Source organism: Salvelinus sp. IW2-2015, unplaced genomic scaffold (genome assembly GCF_002910315.2).
Source record: "Salvelinus sp. IW2-2015 unplaced genomic scaffold, ASM291031v2 Un_scaffold785, whole genome shotgun sequence".
Taxonomy (NCBI): domain Eukaryota; kingdom Metazoa; phylum Chordata; class Actinopteri; order Salmoniformes; family Salmonidae; genus Salvelinus; species Salvelinus sp. IW2-2015.
Window position 1 is genome coordinate 90,524 of NW_019942611.1, and position 25,711 is coordinate 116,234.

A 25,711-nucleotide genomic window follows, 5' to 3' on the forward strand; every position below is an offset into this window, starting at 1 on the left:
GTGTGCGTGTGCGTGTGTTATGGATGCATACACACTAACATACTACGACTCTGCCTCCCAATCCCAATTCTTATTCTAGGATGTACTGTATGATGATGCTGTTTTTGGCAGATGAATGGAAGTTTGGAGGGAATGATTAAATGGAGGAAGGATAGATTGAAGCAGGTGGAGGAAGGAGGTGGTATGAGGCAGATAGCTGCTGAGGGTTGTGGGAAGTGAGAGGGACAGGGTCAGAATATCGGGTGACTTGGATGGGATGCAGAAACTAGGTGAAAGGTTATGGACTGGAAGACAGGGCTGTTATGGGGCTGTGGTGGCACATCACACACACACACACAACACACACACAACACACACACACACACACACACCACACACACACACAAACACACACACACACACACACACACACACACACACACTGAAACACACACACAGACAGTGCTGGCTGCTGGACTGATGAAGAACATCAAGAGATGAAAACACTCAGTGACTCATAGTACAGTCATGGAACCATAAATGTAGAGCACTATGTGTTGATGGATGTGAACATGTTTAACTATACTTGTGGGGACAGAAGTCCCACAAGAAGAGTAAAATGAACAACATTTGACAACTGGGGACATTTTATTTGTCCCACAAGTTCAAACTGCTATTTCTAGGGGTTTAGGGTTAAGGTTAGAATTAGTGTTAGGGTTAGAATTAGGTTTAGGGTTTAGTTTAGGGTTAGGGTTGGGTTTAGGGTTTAGGTCTAGGGGTAAGGTTTAGGCGCAGGTTAGGGGTTGAGGTTAGGGTAAGAGAGTTAGAGTAGCGAAAATAGGATTTTAAAATGGGACTGCATTTTGTGTCCCACAAGGCTGAGTTGTACAAGACTGTGTGTGTGTGTGTGTGTGTGTGTGTGTGTGTGTGTGTGTGTGTGTGTGTGTGTGTGTGTGTGTGTGTGGGTATGTGTGTGTGTGTGTGTGTGTGTGTGTGCGTGTGTGTGGTGTTGTGTGTGTGTGGAGTGGACGGTTGTTGTCGCCCACAGTGTGAAGTGAGTGTCAGGAATGAGGAATCCACCAGTGAGGGTTAATTTATTTTGCGGGAAATAGAGAGGTACCTCCAAACACACCACACTACCGCAGGCCACACACATCGCATGTGATCTCCCCGAGAAAAGGACCACAGGCAACTCATAGCATTCCACTGTGTGGTGTTGTGTTGTGTGTGTGTTGTGTGTGTGTGTTGTGTGTGTGGTGTGTGTGGTGTGTGGTTGTTGTGGTGTGTTTGTGTGTGTGTTGTGGGGTGTTTGTGGTGTGTGGGTGTGGTGTGTGTGCTGTGTGTGTGGTGTGTGTTTGTATTTGTGTGCTGTGGTGGTGCGTGCTTGTGCTGTGGTTACAATATGTGGTGCATGTAGCCGTCAGGCCGTCCATGTGTTTCCATTCCAGTGAAATGGTCTCTCTCTCTGTAGTCCCCTCGCTCTCCTCACACATGATTACAACCTTGTAAGGCCAGCCAAAACATTTCGTTTAATCTGTTTTAATCTTTTCATTAAGATGTTTTGATTGTAGACGGATGATTCATCGCCCCTTCTACCCGCCCAGCTTTCCAACACAATGGCAGCCCGTCATAACACAACCACAATAACACAATCCCAACACAACAGTCACACTAACCATTACAAATGGCAGTCAGAGGATGTTTCACTCGGAACAGTACCGACTGCTGTGCGTTAGAAGAACAGCAACTGAGGAAGACACCAATCTACATAGAGAGGGAGTAAAGGCAGAATCATAGAGAGTGTTTTGGAGAGTGGCAGGAAAGAAGCGAATTGTAAAAAAAGAGGATCAGTGGAAGAGGGGGAGAGGAAGAGAAGAGAGAGAGGCTCACTGCCTGTTGACTCACTGAGCAGAATGACTTGACTGGTTGTGATCTGTATGACTGAGCAGCACCGCACGCTTTCTCTTTCACACACACGCCTCTCTCTCTTGCACTCTCTCGCCACAGACACACTCACCGCTGAGTGAGAGCTCCAGGACAGGCTGCTCTCGCAGCACAGCCTCAGGGACTTAGAGGGACTCCTGCAGAGGGATGAGAGAACGGCGAGGGACAGCACGCGGACCCCCCCCCCTGGAGCTCACTGGAATACTCTGTTTTTCCTCTTCTCTTTCTCTCTCTTTCTGTTCTCTCTCACTCAGTCTCCTCTCACTCAGTCCTCTCCCATTACTCTCTATTCCTCTCTCCTTCTGCTCTGTTTCCCTGCCTCTTCTTCTCTCTTCTTGCTCTCTCTCTGTCTATCTCTCCCTCTTTCTCAGAATGGAGACAGGATGTGAAGAGAGCAGGTGGCTGACAGTGCACAGCAACAGTAGGTTACTTTTTCTATTGTCATTTTCTGGTTTATAATATATAACAGGAGTATGCAGGGTGTGTTTTCATTTCAAGGCACATGGATCATCATGGAACATATTACTTGCAAGTTCAGAACAGATTCATCGAACAGATTCAGAGGGAGATTCAGATCTTGCACTTAATAAGTTGATGTGTTGATTATTCAGCGTGTGATTATTCAAATGCTGCCGCTTATTCTCAGAACTCATTGTTCATATACTGCCAGAGCTTGGCTTTAGGCTACCCTTTGGATAGGTTAGTGATGATATGGTGCAGCTCTGTGCTTAGTCATTAGTAGGGAACATATGATGTAGTCTGTGTATTTGCTGATAATGACAGAGGTATTATATCTCCATTATAACTCGTCCTCCTCTGATTGCTGCTGGAATACGAGAGGCTATAGAGGGACGGTTCTAACCCACCCATCTGTTACGGTTGCTGGTAAACTAGCCCAAATTAGAGAGCCCACTGAATCAATTAGGAACGGGACCTCCCGAGGACGTTGTGGAATGGCAAGACATCCAAGGGGTTGAGTTGGCACATCAAGATTATCTGCGCGCACACATCTTGTTCTGAGACCCACACTCTCACATAGAGCACACACACACACCAGCAACACGCACACCCATCAGCCGAGGCCTAACTATAGTCGGACTTGACCGCTCGATTTGTTTTGTGTTTTGTAGGCTCCTCCCCCGATCGGGCTCCGGTACTCCGTTGCTTGAAAGGTGCTTGATAGGTCTCGTAGGGGTCGGTGTGGGCTGGGTGTCGGGACACTCGGCACCCACTGTCCGTCGCCTTCGCAACCTAAAGGCACACCGCCGCAACGCGCCAACAACGTCTACTTATTCTCCAACACGTCTCAACAGAGCAAAGGGTCACCAAGTCTTTGTTCATCTCGGCTATTAGCGAAGGCTCTCCTGCTCCTGCGGCTCGGAACGAGGGTGTACAGCCCGGCATGGACAGTGCTTCTGATCAACGGACTGACTAGGACCTCGTTGTCTTCGGATTGATTAAGCCACTGGATTGCTTGGTTGTGTCTGCTGCCGTATGACACAAGCGCCCCTCATCTCGTCAGCTATGGCTGATTCACTGTAACCGCGGGCAGGCTAAAGGCCAGGAAGGGAGCTTAAAGGCCTGCTCTGTCTCTCATGACCACACACACTAAACTTAGCCCTACAACCACTATATACCGCCTTATCATGGGAACATATAATGTACTAGATATATATATTATATATAATATATATATTATAGTATATATACTAGCTACGCAATATATACAGCATACATAGCACACAACTGTCTTATCTCTGCCTGTGCAGATTAGCATGTAGTTTCGTGTCGGCGGGCTATACACAGGGCCCATAGAGCATGCTCGTCTACTCATTGAAATGCAGGCTTCCTGTTCTATGACTCTTGCGCTCTGGAATGTTATGGGGCGTGGGGGGCTAGAGTTTGTTTTGTGCCCCGTGCGAGGTGGCCCACGATTAGTCAGTAGCCGATCAGAGTCAGGAGTGTTGCGTTACAATCTTGTTGTATGTGTACATGTATATAAGAGATGTTGTGCATTGGTGTGTTAGGTCGGGCCTGGTGAGTTTTGTGGGTACGATCGTGTTGGTGTTCTAAGAGATAGTTCCGTGTGCTGTGTGTGTGTGTTTTCCGTGTGTTTGCATTGTGGTGGACGGTGCGCGTTGCTGTGTGTCGCGCGTGTGTGTGTCCGGGCGTCTGACCTGTGGTCGGGGTTGTTTTGGTGTGCTCGTTGATTGCTGTGTTCGTGTGTGTGTGTGTGTGTGTGTGTCGGTGTGGTGCTTGTGGGCTGTGTGGATGTGTGTGTGGTAGTTGGATGCTGTGATGTGTGTGTGTGGTGTGTGCTGTGTGTGTGTGTTGTGTGTTGCGCGGTACCATTATGAGGAAAGTGGGATAACACAGAGAGATCATTGTGAACAGTGGTCCTGGTTTTCCCACATGCAGTGTGTACACAAGGTATAGAGGACATAGTCACATCGAGTGGGAACCCTCCTCTCGTTCCTACATCACCACGGAACAGGCCTCTCATTTTGTTATCACACAGACTAATTTGGGCCGTCTGGGGAAATTCGCGCAACGCCCACTTCGTGACCACAATTGCCCGCCCGTCAAGTCTACTGAGGACGATTATCTCTTAAGGAGGATAGCTACACTGGGAACTGCAAGGTGTATTGACGCAATACAATCTCTGTGGATAATCATTATGGATGTTTAAAACTTTTTCTCCTGTTTTGGGTTGTTCAACAGCCCATGTGGGCCCCAAGCCTGGTGGCTATTTCCCATATTTCTCCTGGTATTCCCAGTCCTCCTCATGGTTGCTGGGCTTCCTCTCCACTTCTTAAGCTGGAGTGGTTGGCATCACCCGTGCCGAACACAACACTGCAACCCATGCCTGTGGCATGAGTGTGGTGTGGAGAGAGGAGGAGCAGGGAGAGAGAGGGAGTGCCAGATTGGGGGTGGAGTAAAGGTACTTGTATCTCTTCTCAAACAAACACACACACACACACAACACACACACACACACACACACACACACACACAACACACACACACACACACACACACACACACACACAGCACCACACAGCACACAAACTACTTAGGCAGTGCCATACTTTCTCGACATGGTTGTGCGGTCTTCTTTTTCTACTAGTTTTTGTTGTCTGCTGGGAGAAGACATACTACTCTGTGTTTGTAGAGCAGGAGTCGAGAGAGAAGAGGAGAGATGGAGCCCAGACCTACACCAGGTGGACAGCAGGTAGGAGTGGATGGAGGGGTCACCATGGAGGACGAGGTCATTTTGATATTCCCCACTACTGACCTCTTGTCTTGTGTAGCCATACATCTTATTACTTACAATCGCAAAATCAACAGTTACTAGACACATTGAGATCGGCTGGTCTCCTGTGCTTTCTCACGAAAGCCCGAGGCTGTGGACGGAATATGACAAGCGCCCTCATTCAGGTCAGCAGACTAACTGGACAGCTTCTACTGTACGCACAGGGGACAGTGAGCTAAACCTATTATTTACTAAGACCATACGGTTTGTCATGGTCCTGTTAATGAATAATTAGTGTGTGTGTGTGATTTCCATTCCTGAATGTTTTTAATTATGTGTGCTGTCAGTGCCCGGGTTCTTCATTGGTAGAGTGATGCGGGTTTCGCTTTGTTGTGGGGTAAGCTGATTGTTTTTAATCTGTGATAGGTGTCCTCTGGTATGGAATGTGCGTCATGCGGAGTAACAAATTCTGGCTGCACTACCCATCCCTCTGGTGATGCACACACACTCCTGCCCGTCTCACACAGCTTTTGTTGTGTGGAATGCAATACCTGTGGGGGGGGGGGAGCGGCGGAGGACGAGAGGGAGAGGAGAGGAGAGGAGAGGAGAGGAGACGAGAGACCGAGAGAGAGAGAGAGAGAGAAGAGAGAGAGAGGAGAGAGAGAGAGAGCGAAGACGAGAGGAGAGAGAGGAGAGAGAGAGAGAGAAGAGAGAGAGAGAGAGGAGAGAGAGGGAGAGAGAGAGAGAGAGAGAGAGGAGGAGAGAGAAAGAGAGAAGAGGAAACGGCTGATAAGAGAAAGAGAAAGAGAAAGAGAAAGAGAAGTGAGAGATGATTCTTTTAGTTGTGATGGATGGAGTTGGGCCAGTACCGTGGTTAGGGTAAAGGTACGGTCAACAGAATAGTAATATGAGTTATGTGTTCCTTTCCTCTCTCTTTCTTTTGTGGGGCCTCACACGAGAAGACAATCAAGCAGACAGTGCGTCAGAGTGCAGGTGTAGGTTTCCGAAGGTGTGTCGGTGGGGATAGCACAAGGAGTGACTGAGTGACTTGGTTGACTATGACAATCAACTTTCCATGTGGGTGTTGTCAGAGAAGGCCTTGGTTTCCGTTTCGAGTGCACAACGGTTTTGTCTCGTTTTATTTCATGTCGCCGGTGGGTGTTCTTGTTGTGGTAGGTCCATATGGGTATTACGTGTCAATTACCTGGAAGGGACATCTCAGTTGTTCTAGAAGCGTTGGGAAGCTCGCTCCCCCCATCAACGCACAAGATGGAGACACGGTCACTGTGTGGCTGGCCCCAAGGTTGGCGTCTAACACCGATGTCAAGGCGCTTGAGTGTTGCTAAGAAACCAGCGCCTGTCCATATAACATACCGCCGGCACACACGCAGCGCAGTAACAGCCAACACACACCCACTCACGCACCCCTCCGTAGCTATCACTCTGTCAGAGCTCCCATTAGCGTCATTGTTCCCTTGGCAACAACAGGGTCAGGGGTCACTTAGCAACTGCAGAATGTTGAGGACAATTCCTGTGAGGGAGACTGGAGCTCAGTGCTTCTGGCCTTTTGTTCCAGAACATACCCTCTAGTCTGGAAATAGATATGGGCTGTAATATTTCCACACTGTTTTCCTCCTCAAAGTGATGACACACTCTTCTATGGTAGTCAGGTGACGTCATCACAGCTGATGACATACGTTAATGTATACTTAGAGAATCTATGTCCTTCTATGATATGAGGAAGCCGGCGTGATGTTCTACATGACACTGAGCATGATGGAGTGTCTCCTCTCCTTCTGGCTCGCTGCCAAGAAGGGGCTTGCATGTCTTAGAGTAGGCTTCCTCTTTCCTTATTCCCTCTCTGATCAGACAGCACACTGTAAACACAAGAGGTGGTGACCGATACAAGCAGTGTGATAGTTCTTCCCAGTAACAAATGTTTTTGACAAGGTAAACAGCGGTGATAAATGACTATAGTACTGGAAACGCATGCGTGTACATTCATGACACCACCAGGTTGTGCTGCCGTGTACCTGTGCTTCATGTACTAAACTCAGCAAAAAAAAGAAACGGCCCTTTTTCAGGACCCTGTCTTTCAAAGAGAATTCGTAAAAATCCAAATAACTTCACAGATCTTCATTGTAAAGGGTTTAAACACTGTTTCCCATGCTTGTTCAATGAACCATAAACAGTTAATGAACATGCACCTGTGGAACGGTCGTTAAGACACTAACAGCTTACAGACGGTAGGCAATTAAGGTCACAGTTATGAAAACTTATGACACTAAAGAGGCCTTTCTACTGACTCTGAAAAACACCAAAAGAAAGATGCCCAGGGTCCCTGCTCATCTATGTGAACGTGCTTTAGGCATGATGCAAGTAGGCATGAGGACTGCAGATGTGGCCAGGGCAATAAATTGCAATGTCCGTACTGTGAGACGCCTAAGACAGCGCTACAGGGAGACTGGATGGACAGCTGATCATCCTCGCAGTGGCAGATCACGTGTAACAACACCTGCACAGGATCGGTACATCCGAACATCACACCTGCGGGATAGGTACAGGATGGCAACAACAAATGCCCGAGTTACGTCAGGAACGCACAATCCCTCCATCAGTGCTCAGACTGTCCGCAATAGGCTGAGAGAGGCTGGACTGATAGCTTGTAGGCCTGTTGTAAGGCAGGTCCTCACCAGACATCACCGGCAACAACGTTGCCTATGGGCAAAAACCCACCGTCGCCGGACCAGACAGGACTGGCAAAAAGTGCTCTTCACTGACGAGTCGCGGTTTTGTCTCACCAGGGCTGATTGTCGGATTCGCGTTTATCGTCGAAGGAATGAGCGTTACACCGAGGCCTGTACTCTGGAGCGGGATCGATGTGGAGGGTTCATCATGGTCTGGGGCGGTGTGTCACAGCATCATCGGACTGAGCTTGTTGTCATTGCAGGCAATCTCAACGCTGTGCGTTACAAGGAAGACATCCTCCTCTTCTGTGCGTGATTTCCTGCAAGACAGGAATGTCAGTGTTCTACCATAGCCAGCAAAGAGCCCGGATCTCAATCCCATTGAGCAAGTCTGGGACCTGTTGGATCGGAGGGTGAGGGCTAGGGCCATTCCCCCCAGAAATGACCGGGAACTTGCAGGTGCCTTGGTAGAAGAGTGGGGTAACATCTCACAGCAAGAACTGGCAAATCTGGTGCAGTCTGTGAGGAGGAGATGCACTGCAGTACTTAATGCAGCTGGTGGCCACACCAGATACTGACTGTTACTTTTGATTCTGAACCCCCCCTTTGTTCAGGGACAAATTATTCAATTTCTGTTAGTCACATGTCTGTGGAACTTGTTCAGTTTGTCTCAGGTGTTGAATCTTGTTATGTTCATACATACATTCCATGTTAAGTTTGCTGAAAGTAAATGCAGTTGACAGTGAGAGGATGTTTCTTTTTTTGCTGAGATTACCTGCATCACACTACCTGTGTACTCTAATGACCAGTAGAGGAGTGGCCCTATATAGTCCTTATAGTGCACTAAAAACTGAATAATCAGATAAAAATGATATTATGACAAAGCTTATCATATACTGGGAGCCACGTACATATACGCAGGAAAAATAACATTCTGGGACGTGGATATTCTTACACCTATGGCTAGTCTTTCTTTCTTTCTTTCTTTCTTTCTTTCTCTCTTTCTTTCTTTCTTTCTCTCTTTCTTTCTTTCTTTCTTTCTTTCTTTCTTTCTTTCTTTCTTTCTTTCTTTCTTTCTTTCTTTCTTTCTTTCTTTCTTTCTTTCTTTCTTCTCTCTCTCTCTCTCTCTCTCTCTCTCTTCTCTCTCTCTCTCTCTCTCCTCTCGTCTCTCTCTCTCTCTCTTCTCTCTCTCTCTCTCTCTCTTCTCTCTCTCTCTCTCTCGTGGCACTGCGACACAGAGTGATTGAACCTTTAGATATTGAGCGGGCAGAGATCAAAACCTTCCTGTTAGTCGTTGATTTGTGGTGGCGAAGGAGCCTGAGAATGCTCTTCAGATGTTACTTCGTTGATTCTAGGAGTGGAAGAGAGAAGTGCTCGACTCGGAAGGGCCTTTGGAACTGGGGCCGTGAGCCAACAGAAAACAAAAACACACTGGCTCTTGAGGAGAACACGCTATATGGTGCTGGCATCTCACCGAGAAAGAGAGGAGGGGAGAGGAGGGGGGGGGGGGTGGGTCAGAAATAATTGCTCATATCACATCTGACAATATCACAAGATTAGGAAAAAGTATATATCTTCTTCGGGAGACCATGACATAAGTTCTAGCTAATCATCAACCATTCCCCACTCACTACAAAAAACACACGCCATAACAGTCGTAACATAATACATATGGTCTGAACTTGAAGACTTCTGCTCATTAGATAAACAATTGTTGTACAGTCATTAGCGGGCTGTGTTGAAAGCTGGCATGGAGTTTCCTGGAAAATGAGTAAATACATACGGTTAAAAAGGAGAGCTCTCTTTTTGGGAAAGATTAGCCAGTTGGCATGGGCCAAAACAGGGAAGTCACGCCTTGCGGTCATTTTTTTTTGACGATCTTTATGGGTAGGCATAATGTGTGTGTGTGTGTGCATGTGAATGTGTGTGTGTGCGTCTGTGTGTGTGAGGACTGTGTGTGTTGGTCTGAAGAATGTGTGTGGGCTGTGTGTGTTGTGTGCTGTTGTGTGTGTGTGTGTGTGTGTGTGTGATGTTGTGTGTGTGTGTGTGTGTGTGTGTGTTGTCTGTGTGTCTGATGTGTCTGTGGGTTTGCGTCTTGTGTGTGTTTGCGTCTGTGAGTGTGTGTTGTGTGTCTGACGTGTGTCTGTGTTGTGTTTGCGTTCTGTGTGGGTTTTGCGTCTGTGTTGGTTGGTGTGTGCGTCTGTGGTGTGTGTTGCGTCTGTGTGTGTGTGTGCGGTTCTGGTGTTGTGTGTGCGTCTGTGTGTGCTGGGTTGCGTCTGTGTGTGTTGTGCGTTCTGTGTGTGTGTGCATCTGTGTGTGTGTGAGTTTGTTATTGCCGCCATTGTTGACGACATTCTGCTTCCTGACATTTGAGTGTGTTGTGGACTCAGTGTTTTGTGGGCTGTTAGAGAACTGTGTCAAAATTAAAAGCAAAGTGTCCCATGCTCAAATGGATTTTAAGGGCTTTAGTAAGAAAATAACAGTCCTCAGTTTGCTGCGGTAGATGTTTGTCAGAGACTAAGAATGTACTGAAAAATAATCCTGCAGCAACAGGAAATGTGAATTATTATGTGGATTGTAATTAATGGACATTTTTGTAGGGGTTGATTCATTAAAAAAAATGTTTTTATTAAGTCTGACAATTTAAAGTGGAAATGACAAAAAGAAGCCTTTTTAAACCTTGAATACACTACAATTTGCATTACCTGTTGCATTGCAAAATTCTCTGTGACAACACAGTGATCAAATTACGATAGCATATCTGTGTATAATTTGTTTACTGTAAACGTGAACCACTTTGTCAAAATGTGTGAGTTTTGTCTCAGCTTAATTCCAAGGATGGGGATGGTTCCCCCTTTCCCCTCTCTTGCAATAGACACACACAAACACACACCCTGTCAGTTGGGAGGTGTGGAGATAAACAGGAGGCTGATCACAGCAGCCCTGACTGCCTCATAATCTCTGCTACCACCCGTCATCCGGGTTTAGTGACTCACCCTGCCGTCACACACGTCACCCAGAGCCCCACAACACACCCCCTCTGCCTGGCTTGGGCTAACTCTGCCAGCCCCCCCCCTCTCTCTCTGGCTTCCTGGCAGCCTGCTCATGAGCCGGAGGTGAAGAGAGCCTCTGTTTTTCCCTCTCGCACATTTCCAGAGCCTTTCAGTCTCATCCGCAGAAAAACAAGGGTTATTTTTTAACCCTCCTCCAATTAGGCTGTTAAGATTGTTTATCTGTTTCCGTGAAAGACGTGTCCTCCCGGCTTGCAGTGGCACAGAAAGTGGACCAAAGTTCGTCCCGTTCCCGGAACTGGATCCAAACAAAGCCAGATGTTTAAGATTCTCTAGAAAGCTAGGAGACACACTTGTTATTGTCCTTTTTTTCTCTGACAGTGGAAAAATACTTTGGAGGGTTATGGAGAAACGTCAGCCTGCCTTGTTTGTGTTCTGAAAAGCCAGGAACTCTTAAATCGTGTCTTATGACGTGGGCTTATTTTTATGTGTATGTGTGGCATTCAAGTGTCTGGCACTGCACTGTATTCCTAGCTTACTGCGTAGATGCTTGTTAGATAGTATTTGATTAAAAGCCCCCACTTACTCCACAACCATGATGGATGTTCTGTTCTCCCTCCATCAGACTGATCTTCCATTGGCATAGCTCCAAACACACAAGGGGCTAATACCTGCCATCAGTACAGCCTATTACTCTGCATGGCCCATGCATGAACCCATAGCGCAGCTAGCGCTCGCGCGCTAATGCACATTAACACACACATGAGCCCAGCGATACACGCTAGGCTTAACCACATTATCTGGAAAGAGATACTGACAGAGACACTTATCCAGTAATGGAGGGTCTTTATTGGTTAACTCCAGGAATGGCCCTCAGAGAATGGCCCCATCATCCAGTTGAATGCCTTATCACCACATCTGTACTGAACGTGTGGCGTCATCTGTCACGGTTCACATACTGTACAGCACAGGGGCTTTGACGGGGCTGCAGTCTCCTTCATTATCATTACTCAGTTGGCACTCTTGTTTTGTAACATCCTACGCACATTAACACGCGTGCACACGCATACACAGAAACACACACACACACAATATTCACATCATGGACACCTGTGCATGTTGTCTGTGTACCCTATCATGAAAGATCTGTTTCAATGTGCAACCTCCTCCTTTAGCTTCTCCCATTGACTTTCCATTGACTTTCTTGTTCAGGAATCCAATTAAGGGACTTAAGCCAGAGTTTCCAGGGGTTCTGAAAAGACTAGGAGGGAAGGTATTAATCAGTAGTCTGAAGGTATTAATCACTGTCTCTGATGAAATGCCAGTCACTCCTTTGAGCCTCTWCAGCACTGCATTCCGCTACACAGTTCCTGGAACAGTTATGTCAATATAATGGCTCAGATGCTATCTTTACGGGAATGAAGGATACGCTCAGGTCAGTGATGGTGTAGTCCCAGGGGGATAGAGGGGTTTGACGTGCTGCCTGTTGAAGACAGGAGAACTTAGAGAGGAGTCAGTCATCATAAAGCTCTGGATGACTCACTGTTTTAACACCTCAGCAGTGTGTCCTCTCTATTCCGCTATAGTGAGTCCCATCAGAACAGTTCACATTTATCAAATGACTGATTTGCATTATATTAGATGTGTTGTCATGAAGGTGGGAAAGATGCTCTGACTGATGATTCATAGTCCCTTTACCCTCCCACACGCATCGACACACACACACACACACGCGCACAGACGCACTCACGCACACACACAAACCGTAGGTAAGTAATGCCATATCCGGCAGGAGGGGTAACCTTGTCGTCTGATTATCATACTAGCAGTGAGTAATTCTTCCTGTGTAATGATGAGAACATCCTGTCCATCAGTGTCAACCCTCCATCATCCCCCATCTCCTTTCATCATTCATCCTCCTCTTATGCACCTTGACCACAGTCTACCCTCTCGCAGTCCCCCCACGTCCACAGAGCTCCGTCTGTCTGTCTCCTCCTCTTGTGGGAGGCGTTTATGTGTGTTTGGAACTCAGAGTGGACGACTTGCAGCACACACTGTTTCCACCCTTTTCTGAAACTAACAAATTAATAACCTTCTGTCACTTTTTTGGATGTGTATAAGATTAAGTCTAATCTCATGAAATAGGTGCTCCGCAAGGCAGATGTGCCCATACAAGTTTGGACAAAAGAAAGATGCTAGTCTACCCAGCATAGGAATAGGCCGGCCTCTCCCTGAAAAAGGAATCTCATATCATTTTCAGGAAAATGACCCCACCACCCCCCAGGCTGTTATATAAACACACCACCGTCACTCTCTCTCTTTCTTGATCTCTCTTGATCTTTTTGAAACCCTGAGTGACATCACCGTCACCCGCGGCAGCTAGGGCCTGCCGGGCCGGTGTGTGGGAGTCTCTGTCTCTGCATGTCACTTCCTGGGAGAGCGCAACGGCCAACGCTCCACAAGGGCTCCTTTCACATGGGGGGGGGGGGGGGTGAGAGAGAAAGGGAGCGGTAGAGATGAAATGTGTCTCTTACTTATTCATTCATCCCACAGGGTGTTGTTGTTGTCAGGTTTGAGGTTGGCTTCTCTCTTTCCTCTCCCCTACCATGCCACGGACTGGTGCTGGTGGGTGACTACGTATTGTGTGGTTTATGAGATGTTATGCTGCCCCCTGGTGTCCAAAGGCAGGATTGTAGAAAAGTGTCACGTGGTGATGATACTGTTCCATCCAACTGTGTTTTCCTTCTTTACAACATGCTCTGACATACACTATGCTATATGGCCATTACAGGTCATCCAACACCCAGCATTCAGACACCTGTGATTGACTGTGAGAACCTCTGGGACCATCTGCTATTAAGCTGTGTTGTCATGGCGACGCCATGGTTACGTAAGTGTTTTGGCCCGGTTCTCATAATCACACAGCACAGAGCTCTTTGTGTCCCAGTCGTTTTCTCCGACACTGAACACCCCAGCTGCGATCTGTTCACTCACTGTACATTCCTCCACCTGAATGGGATATGATGAAGATCAGGTGGGATACACAGGTGTGTGTGCTGCCTGCCATGCCCTACGTGAAACACGTGTGTGTGTGTGTGTGTGTGTGTGTGTGTGTGTGTGTGTGTGTGTGTGTGTGGTCATGATGTCATCGTCAACACTAGCCCCATTGTAAATAGGGTTTGGGGAGGTACCCTGTCACATGGACAGCAGCCTGTGCCCTACCGTGTTCATAGATACCTGCAGGACAGGTACAGTAAGCAGGACACAATAAGGAAGCTATTGTAAGGCTATGAGGCAAGCACTGTAAAACAGGTAAGATAACACGGCTAGTGTTTAGTGGCTGTGAGAGTAGTTTGTTTGGTTACTCATGGATGTGGAGTGTTTGCCCAAACACACAGTTACACACACACTCACACGCTCTGTGGTCATGTGGTGTTTCTATGTGTTTTCGCAGGACCCTTGGCAGGCAGAGCGGTTGCTGAGCTTTGAGAACAACAGTTAGGTGGGTAGGTGAGTAACATTGTGTTCCTGTTCGTTGGATGAGTTCCAGAATAGAAGACTAGTAGACTGGTTAGATGTTGTCACAACCAAATAGTTGTTACGTATTTCTTACAGTTGTTGATAGATAATGATTGTTGTAATGAATTGTGCATACAAAATTGTATCATTGTCCTATACTGTCTAATATTGTAATGTGTTATGTTTTCTTTATGTTGATGTGAAGAGAATAATATCTAAAGATATGATATTGTTTGTATAAGGTTACTGCAGTTCTTCTTCACTGCTCTTCTGTTAAGAGGGGTAGTGTCTGAAGTGTGGAGGATGATGTCACCCGTCAGCTGTCCTCATAGCTGGGCTACCATGGCAACGACATTCATCAGAATGACTTCCGGCAAAAGCAAAGCACTGTCACGATCACTTTCTGTACTGACAGATTACTTTATACTGATACTTATTGTGTTGGTGTTTTGGTAAGGTTAATCATAAAAATGCTGAGCCAAATGAGTGGACTGTCTTTGTAAATCTACTTGTCATCCATGTCACAACTGCTGCACAGAGTTTCTACTTGTCATTACGGCCAAAGAGAAATAAGCAAAGTATCCTCCAAAATCTTTGCTACTGCTGCGCGTCCATTGCATCCCTATTGTCCGGCAGGGAAAGTCTTCCCCCAGAGGCTGGTTTCACATGGTGGTTTAGATTAATGTTCCCAGTGTCTAGCACCATTTGAAATCAGTGTTCTTGGGGACAGGACAACAGCACTGAGCCTCTGGTAGTGTCAATCAGTCTACTGGAGCCATCCTCTCTCTCTCTCCCCTTTAAAGGATGACTGATTTCTTCTGGTGTTTAGAGCCCCTTACAGCCTTCTAGCACCATTTGAAATCGGTTATAATGACTGGGGATCAATGCCTCAATGTCTTCACGATGTCTACATGTCAACTCTACAGTCAAGCAGCAAGGAAATGAATTGGATGAATGTTCATATTGTACGTGTCACAGGGTCTGCTCTACAGATCCTGGAATCGAAATGAGTTGGACGGGAGCTCATTTCCAGTGGGACAGTTTTAAAGTATTTATTGAATAAATGTTCAATTAAACTGAATTGATATCTCACCTTTTCCTGTGTGTATGTTATTATATTTGTGTCTGTGGTTATACACCTGCATGTGAACTATATAACCCTGCTCTGCTATGTATAAAACTTATCAGAGCTCAAGGGATCATAACAAGCCATTTCACAATACCATCACTCATAACAGATTGAATCCCTGTTATATCTAGAAGCACTCGACACAATCCAACACTTACTTTATAACGTGATAATGGAAACAGGAAAGGCATTTTATTGCAGGACTTGTACCAGACACTGCACAGAACCACAGAAGTCAACTGAGTACAGAATCTTAAACCGGGATAGTTCCTGTTCTGTAATGTGGATGAATGAGTTCCGAAGAAGCCTGATGTTTTCAGTAAGATTGTAAAGTTGTGGAAGTTCATCTTATCTCTGCTCAGTGTCCCTGTCGCCTGTGTTACCATGTCACTCTCCGGGTCTGACAAGACATGCAGTGCACAACCGGTATCTATTCATTTAGTGTGTTGTTAGGTGTAGATAAAGGTGTTGTGGATAGGGCGATGGCATTGATGGTAGTTAGCATTGTAGTATAAACATGATCATGGAGTTGAACTTGGAGACCATCCCAGAGAATGCAGTTGAACTGGGAGAGGAAGAGGATGAGGCAAAAAAAGAAAAATAAGTGCCTCTCCACATTCAAATGCTACAGAGGAACAGATTTGACCAGAGGTCATTCTGTGTACATGATTATTAGCTGAGATACTATGTAATTTCAACTCATATCATTATTTTAAAACCTGCCATTATTCCGTAATGAGCTATTTCCCACAAATCAATGGGGTTTTAATAAGGCCTAGTTGTCCTTGCATCTTTCCCGTTGCCCTAGGCCTAGGGCACTGCAGTAGTACTCTTTTCCTTTCACCTTGATGGTCTTATATGAGTCAAATGCAAACAGACATCAATGCTCCCAGTGTGTTACCTATCTCCTGATTCTATGGGTGTTTCAAAACCCATAGGTGAGCTTTTCACAGGCTGCTGGTGGTACCCTAATTGGGGAGGACAGTCTCATTGTAATTGCTGGAATAGAATGAATGGTATGAAACACATCAAACCTGTGGTATTATGAGCCATCCTCCCCTAACCAGCCTCCTGTGGAGCCCGTATTGGCTAGGTTGAAGACAAAATAGGTAAGGACAAGTTGTATTCATGTGCGTAAGTTTTTGAAATTAAACAGATTCATGTTTATTCTAGTTGATAACTAGCATTGCTGTTTGTCTGTTTGTTTAGAAATCTTCCACATTTACGCAAAGCTTTATGGGATATTAGAAATCCTCCTAACCTGGGTATCTTCAACCTAGCATATTATTGGTTCGATGTCACAACATACAACTTTGGGGGTGTTTCAGCAACAGTGCAAAGTTCTACATTGCAGTTCTACAGTTTTACAGTACACTATGACATCACCCAAAGACCTGTTGCATTCTAAATATGATGGAACTGCTTTCACTTAAGCCTCTGAATCACAATGTCAGTATTCTCATTGTAGCAACTTGTTTTTAAATTCTCCATGCAGGCTAAAAAGTACGGTTTTATTTGATAAATGATTTGATTTTGTTATTATAATGCTTATTGTTTGCAATATGAATTGGCTGTAGTGAGATTGCCCATGCATTGATTTACAGGGCTTTAGGGAATAAGGCTTTCCTCCAGCCCGTGAATAAGGATGAGATTATTGCTCCAAAGGCCCGTGAGATCTATCAGAAAGCAAAAGGTGAGAGAGTCATTCTAATAATGCAAATATATGACCGAGTTCATGCTCTGAAACACAATACCAACCATCACATTTGTATCTGTCTCTGGGTTTTGCTACATTGCTGCTATCCTTGATACAGTAGGCAGACAACAGTAGGCAGACTACAGTACTAATGAGCAGTATTGTGTGTTGAAGTCGATGACGTTTGACATATTTTCAATATGTCTGTAACAGTCCTTGATTCCAAAGAGATCTGGAACATTCTTAGGGAGGAGTCTGAGTCCAAACTGGCTATAATGGAGACAGCCATTGGCGGGCCCTCAGTGATCAAGGTTTCCCTGATACTACACACAGAACACATCCTGTCACAATGCCACACACCGTTACCAACCATGACCTGTGTCATCTTTATAAGATATTCAACCAATGCAAACTCTGTTGTCTATAAAAACAGTCATGAATGAAAAACCAGCAAGTAGATTTCTAGATACTTGCTTAGATTAGATTTCCGCTCTCTCTTTCTTTCTCTCTCTCCCTTTCTCTCTCTCTCTGTCTCTCAGGCGTTTAATGACAGGATGGAGTGTCAGAAGCTGCTGGAGGTTCAGGGGCAAGGGAAGTCTAGCCGCCATAAGAATCGAGTGGCGCTCATGTTCAAGGCCTCGGAGGCCAACCTGGACAGGACAGCCTTACTCATAGCCAACAACCCCCTGCCTGACCTCCATAACCTGAAGGAGGGTGACAGCCCCACCAAATACCTGGTAGGCAACCCCCCCGCCCCCGACAAGGTAAGAGGTAATTTAAAAAATCATGTGATGTTGAGCAGAACCCCCAAGCCTGACTGATCATAAACCAAGAGTAATGTGGAAATCTTGAATATTGAATGCTCTTAAATTTATCAATTGTCTGTTCCCTCAGAGGCTTGAAGCCATCCGGGGTCGTCAGAGTGGTTTGTCTCCTCTGAAACATCCTCTTAAATTGCCATCTGGGATGAGAAGAGATGTCAGCAAGCGGAGCAGCAGGTGGGTGTGTGGGAAAGAGTTGAGTGGTCTTGAGTTGTTGTCACAAATCATTTGAAACATCATATTTCTCTCCATTACCATGTATAGTTAGGGATGTTGATGAATGGCAGTACTTTGTGGTCCCACAGAGCTCCATCATGGGTGCAAACGAGTCTCTGTGTGCAGTTCTCTGAGGATAGGTCAACGTTTTCAGACAGGGACAACTGTATAGAAGGTATTTCATTGCATTGCAGAGCTGGCTACAATTTCAATTTCATCCCCCTGAAAAGATAGAACAAATATTACAACAAAAATGGCTGAACTCAAATGTGCTGGTTGATAAAATACCTGTATTTATGGGAAAGATGTTTGAAAGGGGTATTTTGATCTTAAATTATATTGTAAATTGTAATGGTAGAGTTATGTCCTTCGTGGAGTTATCAGAATTGTACGGGAAGGTCTGCTCAATCCAAGAGTACAACCAATTGATTACAGCATTGCCCCAAACATGGAGGAGGCGGGTGGCAGCGGGGGGAGGTAGGGAACTGGTCTGTCTGCCCAATATAAAGGATCAAAACTGGCAGAGGAATAAAAATAGCATAAATAGGAAAGTATACCAGTTTCATTTGAGGACCAGGATGTTGACAACTGTGCCATACAGATTGCAAAATAGTTGGTAAGAGATTTTTGATGTACCGATTCCATGGTACAGGGTGTATGAGTTGATATATAAAATAACGCAAGATTCAAGACTTTGTGCTTTTCAGCTAAAATTATTATATAGAATTCTTGCCACCAACAAAATGTTGAATATTTGGGGCATAAAATCATCGAAGCTCTGCTGATTTTGTTGTGAGGATACAGAATTTTGGTATTGCCCTCAGGTAGCCTGTTTCTGGTCTCACGTTCAGGAATGGCTGAAAATGCATAGCATTGATCTAAAATTGACCCTAGAAATAGTACTGTTAGGAGATCTGGAGAGACCAGGTCAGTCAATTACTAATATACTAATACTCTAGTAAAAGTATTTATCTTCAACACGCAATCTTAGATCTATTCGAATATAGATAGATTGAAATCTGATACGTTATACACATCACTAGCATATTTGAAAGGACCTCTGGGGCGTCAGGGCCTGTAGCCTATGGCTAGTCGGTCTAGAGCGTTGGACTTAGTAACCGATAAGGTTGTCAGAGTTCACAATCCCCAAAGTGCTGACAAGGACAAAATCTGGTCGTTCTGCCCCTGAACAGCAGTTCTGAACCCAACTGTTTTCCTAGCGCCGTCATTGAAAATGAACAATTTCCTAGCTTTATAACTGACTTGGCCTTAGTTAATATACCAAGTAAAATAAAACTAATACTGTGTTGTGTAAAACGAGAGCTAGTCGAAGACTCCGGTCCCGGTGGCCAGAAGAGATAGCATGTGATGGCTGAGGAATGTTGGGGTTGGGGTTATGTGGAATTTGGGAACAAGTGGGAGTTGGAGTTGCCTGTGAAACGAGGAGAAAGCGTCGCTATTGCGTCAACAGAGGGCGGAAAATAAATCATAAATAAAACATGATTTAAAAGAACTTTGAATGACACTAAAGTTGGCAGTGTTTTTAGCAAGCTAATTGCCGCTTGCCTGAGGCTGATGGCCGTCGCAGGCTGTTTGTACACATGCATATACACACACTCTGCAATTCATAAATATACACACTACATAGACACACACATAACATTAATTGAGTGCCCTAACATGCACACAAACATGATTATCAGTTGCTCATTGCTGTATTGTATTCAGATTTGTCCTTGATGTCTTTCGTTGTCATAAACTGTATTATTATTTTAGATTGTTTTTTGCATTGTTGTTTTTCTGTTTTCTGTCTGTTTTTTACTTTTTTCTCTTAGTTCCATTCTCTTGGTCTTGTTGGGGTGCTTGGGTGAGGTTCTGGTGGGGTGGGGGAATCGGAAATCGGATTTTTTTTGTTTTGTTAATCTTCCTGGTGGAGGGGTCTCGAATGGGTTGAGAAGGACAGCTATTGAGGAATATGCGGGTGATCTTGGAAGGGTTCGGGTCTTCACAAGATGTGCATCCATGAACAAAAGAAAACTATGAACATATAATTTATATACTATCTCATGCACATGCACCCTCACACCATAAGGATGGCTCTTGTTGCGGAAAATCTCGAAATGTATGCAATAGTGTTTAGATCCTGTCATTGTTGGTCCTTCATTGGGTTCTAAATACCGTTTAATGTTACCCTTCTTATGTGCTTTTTTGTAAGTAAATATTTTTTTTTTTTTTATCTCTAAACAAAAGAATGCGCTACTTCATTGACATGCACAAACCCATTTGACTCTTGGTGATGATGTATAGAATTACGATGATTATAATATTTTGTGTGTGTCTGTTCTAGGTACTGCCCGAGATCTGACCCAGAGCACTGAGGTCAAAGATCAGTGCAGTGAACTGTGTGAGCCCCTCACTCTCTCGGCCCTGCTGGAGACTGCAGTCACAGTAACAGCACCAGGACAGGGGGCATTCCGCTACGGACAGACCGCCTACTGGAACGTGACCAACAGCTGTGAACTGCCGCCATGACTTCTGATGCCTGGACCTTTCAATGCATGCACGCAATAGCTGTTTGCCCTCTATATTTGGAGCGGGTTTGCCAACTATGCGTTGAAATTCAGCAATAAATACTTTATGGTTGAAATTATTTTGGGGACATATCAAGCCACTGTGTGTGTGTGTGTGTGTGTGTGTGTGTGTGTGTGTGTGTGTGTGTGTGTGTGTGGTGTGTGTGTGTGTGTGTGTGTGTGTGTGTGTGTGTGTGTGTGTGTGTGTGTGGTGTGTGTGTGTGTGTGTGTACTTTAAAGCACTACTTAAGAAGTTTTTGGGGAATCTGTACTTTACTTTAATATTTATATTAAACTTTTACTTTTACTTCACTACATTCCTAAAGAAAAGAAACGTTTTACTCCATCCATTTTCCCTGACAACCCAAAGTACTCGTTACATTTTGAATGCTTAACATAACAGGAAAATTGTGTCAAAGGGTTGTTGTTTTGTGCAGATAATAGAAGCGAGTTCATTGTACTACAGCATTCCCAATTGTTATTAGAGGGGCTGGCCCCGCCCAGAGTCGTCTGTTTACGGTATGACCCGCCCATTTAACCATATATCCTAGCAACTAGAACCTCAGGTCTTTCCTTATTGGTCATTGTTCGGATATCCGCCATATTCAAAGAATTTCAAACATCCGTCTACTGTTCTTATTATTTTTTAATAAATAGTTAGCTATTATTCTCACCTTCAACATTGATTTCTGGTTCTGCATTTCAAKTGGAGGAAACCAATGAAGCACAGGTCCAAAGTCCGATACCAGAGAAACAGAATGACAGACCGAAGAGAAAGGCAAACAAGAAGAGGAAGTTCCCCATCGATGATGAGACGTCCGGCGAGAGCAATAACAATACCAAATCAAGGTGAGACAAACGCTGCCTGAACTATTGAATGCACGCTATGAAACGAATAGAAATGTGTAAACTATTTCTATGGTGTTAACATTATTTAGATAGCTAATGTTACGTTCTGTAACGTCAGTTGAATGTTTGTTTCAATGGCTAGCATGTGGTTGGCTGACGTTATAGTTCGAGCACGTAGTCATTGTTACACATCCCAGCTAACAAATCTAGGGAGAGGGGACGTTTTCATGTTACGTGTAATGTTCCTCTGATGTTTAAGTGTCCAGTTTCAGTTAGTTACAGGAACATGCTACGTATGTTTGCAAAAACCTCCCGAGAACCAATATGCATTTGTTTGGTGTTAGAGTTAGTAGAACATTCCCTTATTAATGTTCTAGACACGTTTCAATATCTTATTATAAACTGGTGGTTCGAGCCCTGAATGCTGATTGGCTGACAGCTGTGGTATATCAGACCGTATACCATGGGTATGAATCAGACCGTATACCAAAACATATATTTTTACTGCTCTAACTAAGTTGGTAACCAGTTTATAATAGCAATAAGGCAGCTCGGGGGTTTGTGTTATATAGCCAATATACCACGGCTAGGGGCTGTATCCAGGCACTCCGCATTGCACATAAGAACTAGCCCTTACCACACCTCCTCAGGCCTTATTGCTTATATAACAACCCCCCTATGCCTGGTTTTGTTGGATTTGTCATAAGTATTAATTTATGGAAAACTTCACCACAGATGGAAACCACTGGCCTATCTTTGACTTCGCCATTCAGTGTTAACTCCAAAGCTTTGTCATCTTCCATAAAACCATTCATTTCGTCGCGAAGGGGGAGCTGTTTTGCTAAATGCTGTCATAACACGCAATTATAAAATTGTCATATATATAGTTGAAGTCGAAAGTTGGCATACACTTAGGTTGGAGTCATTAACTCGTTTTTCAACCACTCCACAAATTCCTTGTTAAACTATAGTTTTGGCAAGTCGGTTAGGACATCTACTTTGTGCATGACACAAGTAATTTTTCCAACAATTGTTTACAGACAGATCATTTCATTTATAATTCACTGTATCACAACTCCAGTGGGTCAGAAGTTTACATACACTAAGTTGACTGTGCCTTTTAAACAGCTTGGAAAATTCCAGAAAATGTCATGGCTTTAGAAGCTTCTGATAGGCTAATTGACATTATTCGAGTCAATTGGAGGTGTACCTGTGGATGTATTTGGAGGCCTACCTTCAAACTCAGTGCTTCTTTGCTTGACATCATGGGAAAATCAAAAGAAATCAGCCAAGACTCAGACAAAAAATATTGTAGACCTCCACAAGTCTGGTTCATCCTTGGGAGCAATTTCCAAATGCCTGAAGGTACCACGTTCATCTGTACAAACAATAGTACGCAAGTATAAACACCATGGGACCCTGCAGCCGTCATACTGTTCAGGAAGGAGACACGTTCTGTCTCCTAGAGATGAACGTATTTTGGTGCGAAAAGTGCAAATCAATCCCAGAACAACAGCAAAGGACCTTATGAAGATGCTGAAGGAAACGGGTACAAAAGTATCTATATCCACAGTATAACGAGTCCTATGTCGACATAACCTGAAAGGCCGATCAGCAAGGAAGAAGCCACTGCTCCAAAACCGCCATAAAAAAGCCAGACTACGGTTTGCAACTGCACATGGGGACAAAGATTGTACTTTTTGGAGAAATGTTCTCTGGTCTGATGAAACAAAAATAGAACTGTTTGGCCATAATGACCATCGTTATGTTTGGAGGAAAAAGGGGGAGGCTTGCAAGCCTAAGAACACCATCCCAACCATGAAGCACGAGGGTGGCAGCATCGTGTTGTGGATGTGCTTTGCTGCAGGAGGGACTGGTGCACTTCACAACATAGATGGCATCATGAGGGAGGAAAATTATGTGGATATGTTCATGCAACATCTCAAGACATCAGTCAGGAAGTTAAAGCTTGGTTGCAAATGGGTCTTCCAAATGAACAATGACCCCAAGCATACTTCCAAAGTTGTGACAAAATATCTTAAGGACAACAAAGTCATGGTATTGGAGTGGCCATCACAAAGCCCTGACCTCAATCTTATAGAAAATTTGTGGGCAGAACTGAAAAAGCGTGTGTGAGCAAGAAGGCCTACAAACCTGACTCAGTTAGACCAGCTCTGTCAGGAGGAATGGGCCACAATTCACCCAACTTATTGTTGGAAGCTTGTGGAAGGCTACCCAAAATGTTTGACCCAAGTTAAACAATTTAAAGGCAATGCTACCAAATACTAATTGAGTGTATGTAAACTTCTGACCCACTGGGAATGTGCTGAAAGAAAAATAAAAGCTGAAATCAATCATTCTCTCTACTATTATTCTGACATTTCACATTCTTAAAATAAAGTGGTGGTCCTAACTGACCTAAGACAGGGAATTTTTACTAGGATTAAATGTCAGGAATTGTGAAAAAATGAGTTTCAATGTATTTGGCTAAGGTGTATGTAAACTTCTGACTTCAACTGTATATATGTGTGTGAATATATATTACACACACTATCAAATAAAAAGTGACAATCGACAAATATATATATATATTTTTTTTTTTTTTAAGTGTAGGTGCAATAACATATGTTTGCACCCTCTATTTTAATTTGCTCCATGGTTCCTTCGGCCAAGTGCACACACGGCTGTTTAGCTCATCTATCGTGAAGAGGAGTAACTTTGCAGCTGTTTCTGATTTAATAAGCAATGCCATGCTGGTGGGTGGTAACCAGTGGCGATTTTAGCATGTAAATCTTGGTGGGGCAACCTCTACAAAAAAAAAAATGCCAGCAAAGCATACACAACAGTAAACAATACATTAATTGGACTATAACGGTGACAAACGGTGCCCACAAACTGTTAGGGCTTACATAAAGCTGTCCCAACAGCAGAGTCCCAACACCTTATCCCTGTTACACCTGGATATCAGCGGAGAGTTGTCTGGCAGCGAAATAGTTCAGCCTCATTTACTGCCTTTTAAAAGAATTCATAGCTAATATGACTGACTTGCTGAAACAAATGTGGATAAGAGGCAATCTGTCATTTTGATTCAGACATTAATGAGCTAGAATGGACATAGTCAATATAACTATTTGTTCAGCACTTTCAAAGTATTTTATTTAACCTTTTATTTAATTAGCTAAATCAGTTAAACCTAAACTTGGACCGCACATCCACTCCACATAATAATAGGCTAGTGATGGCTTTGCAATGCTTGAAATTAGCCACTGATTCCTTCCAAATCACTCATTGTTGAATTTGCGATTTCCAACTTGTTGTGTAATGTTTATGGCCGATGAGCACCGTTACGTTTATCTGTAATTTCTCTTTATAATTTGTCTTCATATGACAAGGATTGAAAAGGATTTGCCAGTAGATTGTCGACTTGATTTATGATGATGAAGATTTTTGAAGTAAGATGTTGACATCAGTCCAATCAAAGCTACTGTACATATAACGTGATTTGATGTTATTTTATCTGTGGCCAATGACCTTGAGCCTTCTTGGATGGGCACTTCTAATGTAACCATTGCAGCACCCAAGGGACTTGAATTGTCAAGCTCTCCTTGTAGATTGTCCTCATGAGTGACAGAACACTGAGCTAATCATGGCACAACTAGAGAACATTACCGACACCTACGCTCCGTATTTTCCTCTGGCCCAGCACCACAGAAAGCACTGAGCTAGGCTGAAACACCTGCATTTTGGAGCTGCCTTACTCAAGAAAGTAAAAAAGAGACCAGGTTTGTATGCGGCTACATTAACTCAATGATTTAACTTTTTTTATACATTGTTTGCTAACTGATATGTGACACTTATTAATACCAAAAATAACATGCAAAACAGGCTCTTCCCCACCTGCCCTGAATGACAGGTCGCCACTGGTGGTAACAGTCATATAAAACCCAGCCCTGAAAGGAAACTTAGACTGAAAATATTTTGTATGACATAGACCACACATTCACATGGATTTGCACGAAGTGTGCAGTTTGGATTTA

At 44.3% G+C, this 25,711-nt stretch overlaps 1 protein-coding gene across 1 annotated transcript in view; it reads left to right on the plus strand.

The window, feature by feature from the left end:
* Positions 1–21,598: 21,598 nt before the first annotated feature.
* The window catches only part of LOC112068892 (neuroepithelial cell-transforming gene 1 protein), a 33,798-nt gene continuing 29,685 nt past the window's right edge, over positions 21,599–25,711 (plus strand). The window contains exon 1 of the mRNA XM_024136113.1: positions 21,599–21,674. Coding sequence (XP_023991881.1) covers positions 21,632–21,674 — 43 coding nt within the window. The 5' untranslated portion in view covers positions 21,599–21,631. The remainder of the gene's footprint in view (positions 21,675–25,711) is intronic.